The sequence below is a fragment of the Piliocolobus tephrosceles genome, chromosome 16 (genome assembly GCF_002776525.5).
Source record: "Piliocolobus tephrosceles isolate RC106 chromosome 16, ASM277652v3, whole genome shotgun sequence".
Classification (NCBI taxonomy): domain Eukaryota; kingdom Metazoa; phylum Chordata; class Mammalia; order Primates; family Cercopithecidae; genus Piliocolobus; species Piliocolobus tephrosceles.
Window position 1 is genome coordinate 6,838,128 of NC_045449.1, and position 6,055 is coordinate 6,844,182.

At 49.4% G+C, this 6,055-nt stretch overlaps 1 protein-coding gene across 1 annotated transcript in view; it reads right to left on the reverse strand.

The window, feature by feature from the left end:
* Positions 1 to 3,197: 3,197 nt before the first annotated feature.
* The window catches only part of CLEC10A (C-type lectin domain containing 10A), a 117,619-nt gene continuing 114,761 nt past the window's right edge, over positions 3,198 to 6,055 (reverse strand). Inside the window, exons 2-7 of the mRNA XM_031934356.1 lie at positions 5,556 to 5,651; positions 5,398 to 5,469; positions 4,641 to 4,727; positions 4,392 to 4,546; positions 4,023 to 4,129; positions 3,198 to 3,884 (exon numbers count right to left, since the gene is read on the reverse strand). Coding sequence (XP_031790216.1) covers positions 3,716 to 3,884; positions 4,023 to 4,129; positions 4,392 to 4,546; positions 4,641 to 4,727; positions 5,398 to 5,452 — 573 coding nt within the window. The 5' untranslated portion in view covers positions 5,453 to 5,469; positions 5,556 to 5,651 and the 3' untranslated portion in view covers positions 3,198 to 3,715. The remainder of the gene's footprint in view (positions 3,885 to 4,022; positions 4,130 to 4,391; positions 4,547 to 4,640; positions 4,728 to 5,397; positions 5,470 to 5,555; positions 5,652 to 6,055) is intronic.

The window sequence follows — 6,055 nt, forward strand, 5'->3', positions numbered from 1 at the left end:
ATCACCCCAGCTAATTTTTGTATTTTTAAGTAGAGACAGGGTTTCACCATGTTGACCAGGATGGTCTTGATCTCTTGACTTCATGATCCACCCACCTCAGCCACCCAAAGTGCTGGAATTACAGGCGTGAGCCACTGCACCCAGCCCAATTTTGTATTTTTAGTAGAGATGGGGTCTTGCCATGTTGGCCAGGCTGGTCTCGAATTCCTGACCTCAGGTGATCCACCCACCTTGGCTTCCCAAAGTGCTGGGATTACAGGAATGAGCCACCACACCTGGCCTGTCTTACCTTTTCTAAGATCATATTCCTTCTCACTCTCTAAGCACTTGAGGTCTTCACACTTCATTGATATCTTGGCCCAAGTGGTCTCTGTGGCTGTGGGAGCTGAGATGAAGGCAGAGAAAGTACTGCAAGGGGGAGCCTGAAGTAAGGGCTGGAAGTGGTTGTGGAGCTGGTTTTGAGGTAGGAAAGGAGGATCTGATAGAGGCTGAGCCAGGCGTGAGGACTAGGAGTGTGGATGGGGCTGGGTTTGCAGGTGAGGTTGAAACAAGGATCACAATTGGGGTTGTATCTGGGGTGAGGATGGCGTTGATGTACTTGGGGCTAAAAATCAGACTGGGTCTCAGGCTAAGATTGTAGACAGGGTTCCTGTGGGATTGGGTCTGAGTTTGGGGCTGAGATTGGAAACACGTGGGGCGGAGCGTGGGGGTGTAGTACAGCTAGGCTGGAGCTGCAGTGGGGACAGAGATTGAATTAAGGGATGAATTTAGAGCCGACGTTGGGACTGAAATTGGGGCTGGAACTGGGATTGGTTTGGTATGGGGCTGTCCAACCCAATCTGGAAGTCAGTGGAGAGATCGTTTCAATCTCCTCCAATGACTAGTTCAATCTGTGATCCATCTTCCCAGTTATTTCCACCCATAACACAAAGTCGTCCTCTCCGTATTTTCCCTAATGCCCTCCCTGCCTCCCCAGTCCAGTTACCTGTATAAAACTAGAGAATGGAACTGTTGGCTTTTCTTATCTAGCACAGTTACCAGGTCAGGAAATTCTGGAGGAAACTGCCTTGTATTGGTTCTCCTGCTCCCCTCTGCATTCTGTGGCGCTGGTAGAACTGGGATCTAACACTCCTGCGGGGTGGCTTCTCTTCCATGATCCAAAATCTTTCAGACCCAGGGGAAAGAGGGACACAGCTGCTTGGGTGGATGATCTGTGCCTTCAGGCCTCAGAGTGGTGATGTCTCTGCTGTTCTTAGCCACAGGGACTTCAACTTTTGTTGGCTTCCTGAACCCTGCTCACACTCTGTAAATGTCATTAAACTCTTTTCAATAAACCCTTTTGTGGCCAAGCACTGCCTGTAATAGCACTGCTCATACCTGTAATCCCAGCAGTTTGGGAGGCCGAGGCAGGACAATCGCTTGAGCCCAGGAGTTCGAAACCACCCTGGGCAACATAGTAAGACTCTATCTCTACAAAAAATAAACTTAGCCAGGCATGGGGACACACACTTATAGTCCCAGCTACTCAGGAGGCTGAGGAGAGAGGATTGATTGAACCCAGGAGTTTAAGGCTGCAGTGAGCTATGATCGCACCACTGCATTCTAGCCAGGGTGACAGAAGAACCTGTCTCTCTATACATATGTAGAGAGAGAGAAAGAGAAAGAAATCCTTTGGTTTTGACACCTGTATCTTGCTGGAACTGATTTAAAAAAACATGTGAATAAAATTATAAATGTTTACTATGGTACACAGAAAAATAAAAAAGAATAAACTCCATTTGGAAGTCTAACAGCCTCCTCAAACTCAACATGTTCAAAACAAAGCTTCTTATCTCCTCATCCCACCCACAAAACCAGCTTCTCACACAGTCTTCCCCATCTTAATTAACTGGGACTCCATCCTTTTAGGTTTTCAAGCCCCAAACCTGGAATTATCCTTGACTTTCTCATTCTCCCAAACCCCTCAGACAACCCATCAGAAAATCCTGATAGCTAACTGAGACATTCCCATATGCCAGGGAGATTTCTGGGTACAGTAATACAGCAATGAATGGGTCCTGCCCTCGCTTAATGAACTTAAAAAGTTGGTTCTTAATAGCTGAGATGCAGCCAGGTGCAGTGGCTCACGCCTGTAATCCCAGCACTTTAGGAAGCCGAGACGGACCTATCACCTGAGATCGGGAGTTTGAGACCAGCCTCATCAACATAGAGAAACCCCATCTCTACTAAAAACACAAAAGTAGCCGGGCATGGTGGTGTGCTCCTGTAATCCCAGCTACTCAGGAGGCTGAGGCAGGAGAATCGCTTGAACCCAGGAGGTGGAGGTTGCGATGAGCTGAGATCGCACCATTGCACTCCAGCCTGGGCAACAAGAGGGAAATTCTGTCTCAAAAAAAAAAAAAAAAATTAAATTAAAATAGCTGATGCGTCCCCTGGTATATGCTGGATTGATTGAAAAAGAAATCTCCACCCCTCTCTATATCCATTCTCTATCCAATACGAATGACTTTGTAGATCCTCCCCACCCCCCCACTAAAAGGTGGAATCTATTTCTCTGATACTTGAACCTGAGCAGCCTTGGAATCTGCTTTGGCCAATAGGATGCAGAAGAAATGATGGCTCAGTTCCAAGCAAGGCTCTGAAGTCCTTGCACTCGTCCAATTTCTCTCTTGGACCCCTAACCCAGCCATTCTGTGAACAAGGCCAGGCTAGGCTAATGTGGCCCAGTCATCCCCATTGTCCCAGCCCAGAACCAGCCAAATATTAGACATGGGAGCAAGGCTACCCTAGACCAGCCAACCCCCAACCCACCAGCTGACCACAGACGCATGAACAAGGCCAGCCAAGATGACCCAAACCTGGCCAGACTGGACCTATAGCCTCATGAGCTATAATCAATGCTTATTGCATAAGCCCTGAGCTTTGGGGTGGTTTGTTACACACCAACTGCTAACCAATACACCTAGGGATCTTATCTACCTCTCCCAGTAACTCTGGGATCTTCAGAGAAATTAAACAATGGCTTTTCCTAATCATCCTACGTTTATACCAACTTTAAGTGACAGAAAAGATTTGAATTCAAATCTATATGAGAAGAAAATGCTATTTTCTCAATTGCATAGGACTTTCGAAGCCTTCACCTGGCTTCTCCACTCTGCCATTTTTAAATTGCCAAAAATCAAGCAACACAAAGTATGTAAGTTCTCACGAGAATATATATTCACTTACAGGAAGTAGATACACAAGAGTGTATGATTTCATTTACATGAAGTTCTAGAAGCTCTAGAAGAAGCAAGGCCAGTTAATAGTGGGAAAAAAGTAGACCACTAGTTGCCTGGAAACAGGGAAGTGGTTGGACTGGCTAGAGGCATGAGGGTGGGGGCGATGGCAGTGTTATCTATTGCGATCGGAGTGGTAGTCACCTAGGCATGCATATTTGTCAAAGTCATCTCTACTCTTTAAATGAGTGCATTTTTATTATGTAAAAATTATACCTTCATGAAGTTGACTTTCAAAAGTTGGAAAAAAAAAATAAAGGCTTAAGAACTCTATACCGTCTTTTTAAAGTTAAGGAGAAAAAAAATTCAAAATGTTGGCAGTGCTCCCAATCTCCCAGGGCTTATTCCTCTGCCAGAGCGGTCTTGAGAGGAGGTCCTGGGTAGAGTCCTCCTCCCCACCGCCATTTCTGCGGCCAGGTGGTCCCACCAAAGGCAGCTCAGTGACTCTCCTGGCTGGCCTGGGTCAGACCAGCCTCGCAGACCCAGTAATAGGGCTTCTGGCAGACGTCGTCATTCCACCTGCCGTCTGGGTGGAAGTGGGCACAGTCCTCGCCTCCGCCCAGCCCGTGCCCCTGCCAGTCGTCTGGCTGGCCTGGCTTCCAGTTCCTGAGAGGAGAAGACAACAGCAAGCTAGGAAGGGTAGGTGGAGTAGAATTCAGTTCAGGGGAGGAGAGGCTGACAGTCAAATCCCTGGGGGGCAGCGCTGATGGAGGACATTGGCACAGAAAGCCAGGGTGCACTCACTGGAAGCCGGCCTCATAGTCTGTTCCATCCACCCACTTCCAGACTCCTTCACGGTCACTGAGGCCCATCCAGGTGTATGCGAAGTTTAGATGTTCCTGGACAAAATTCTGGGTTGACAGAAGGGCAGTGGTGACTTCTCCCCATCCCAGCCAACTCCTTAAACCAGATTCTCAACTTTAGCTCTTCGTTAAATCAGCTGAGGAGTTTGGGGATGTTTCTCTGGATGCTCAGGCCTATTAAATCGCTGAGGGTGTGGCACAGATGATGGTCATTCTGGAAGATCCCAGATGATTCCAACGTGCGGCCAAGATTAAGAACTATTTCCCTAAATGGGACTTGTCTTAGGAACTGAGTACCAGAAGCCCTCACCTGCTCCTCCCTGGAGTTGATGACCACCAGGTGGGCGTTCTCCAGCTGGCAGTGCTTCTCAGCCTCGGCCCAGGGCATCCCAGAGCGAGAGAACCAGTAGCAGCTGTCTTGGTGCTCCACCCAGTTGATGGGGCAGCAGGTGCTTTCAGTAGAGGCTGAGTGGCAAGAAATAGAGTGGAGAGGTTGAGGCTCTGCCCATTGGGCCATGGGCAGAAAAGCAGGGCCGGGTACTCCCCACACCTTCCTCACCATTGTTCTTGAGAGTAGCCACCTGGCAGGTCAGTTTATTCAGGTCTTGCATCAGCCGCTGGACTCGCAGGAGCATTTCAGAATGAACTGGGACACACACAGATGGGCAGTGGGGACAGTGGCCTAGGTGTGCCTTCTGCTTAGTGTATTCCTGGAGCTCAGATGTCCCTGCACAGGGCCAAGCCCAAGAACGTTCCTTCCTGCCCCCACCCACCCCCTATATCATGGCCGATACAGCCATCAAATCCGCTTTGGATTCCTCCACTCCTGTTTCTCCAGTCTGCTCTCCAGAGAAAGCATGCCGCTGTTTTTTCTTTTTTTTTGTTTTGTTTTTTTTTTTTTGAGACGGAGTTTCACTCTTGTTGCCCAGCCTGGAGGGCAATGACGCGATCTCGGCTCACCACAACCTCGTCTCCCAGTTTCAAGCAATTCTTCTGCCTCAGCCTCCCAAGTAGCTGGGATTACAGGTGCCCACCACCACACCCAGCTATTTTTTTGTATATATATATATATTTTTTAGTACAGGTGGGGTTTCACCATGTTGATCAGGCTGGTCTTGAACTCCTGATCTCGTGATCCACCCACCTCGGCCTCCCAAAGTGCTGGGATTACAGGCATGAGCCACCGCGCCTGGCCTGCATGCTGCCTTTCAAGCTGCTGGTGAAGGGGAGGGCAGGTCAGCACCAGGAGCCTGTTCCCACCCCCACTTGTGTCTGAGAGCCTAGCCTCCCAGACCCATTCTTGGAGGGTCTCTCACCTGCCTGTTGTTCCTGCTTGATAACCTCCACCTCAGCCTTCAGAGACGCTATCATTTCTTCCACGCTGCTGCCTGGAGGACATGGAGCTTCGCTTAGGCGTCAACTTCCTCCTCCCTGGCCTGGCCCCAGCCCAGAGCCCCATCCAAGCCAGGCTCACCCTGGGAAGTCAGTGCCTGGATCTCAGCCACAGTGTTTGAGGTGAAGTTGCTAAAATCTGTTCTCAGGGTCACCAGGTCCCTCTGAAATTTGGAATCTAAACAGGTGGATGGGAAGGTCAGAGCTGGGATTCATCAGGTCCTCTGTGCCAGCACCGCCCAGGGCCCTCCATAAGCATTGCCTCATCAGGTTCTCATGGCAACCCAGTGGGGCAGGCACTATTATTGTCCAATATTGCCGATGAGGAAACTAAGACTCAGAGAGGTGAAGTAATTCGAGTACATAATCCATCTAATCAGTGACAGAGCCAGCAGCCATCCTATTTATGGGTCCATCAACTCTCTCCATCAGTGACCCCAGCACTGTTCCCATCAATCATTCCATCAGTGCCCCCACCATTCCCATCAATCACTCCATCAGTGCCCCCACCCTTCCCATCAATCACTCCATCAGTGCCCCCCACCATGCCCATCAATCACTCCATCAGTGCCCCCACCATTC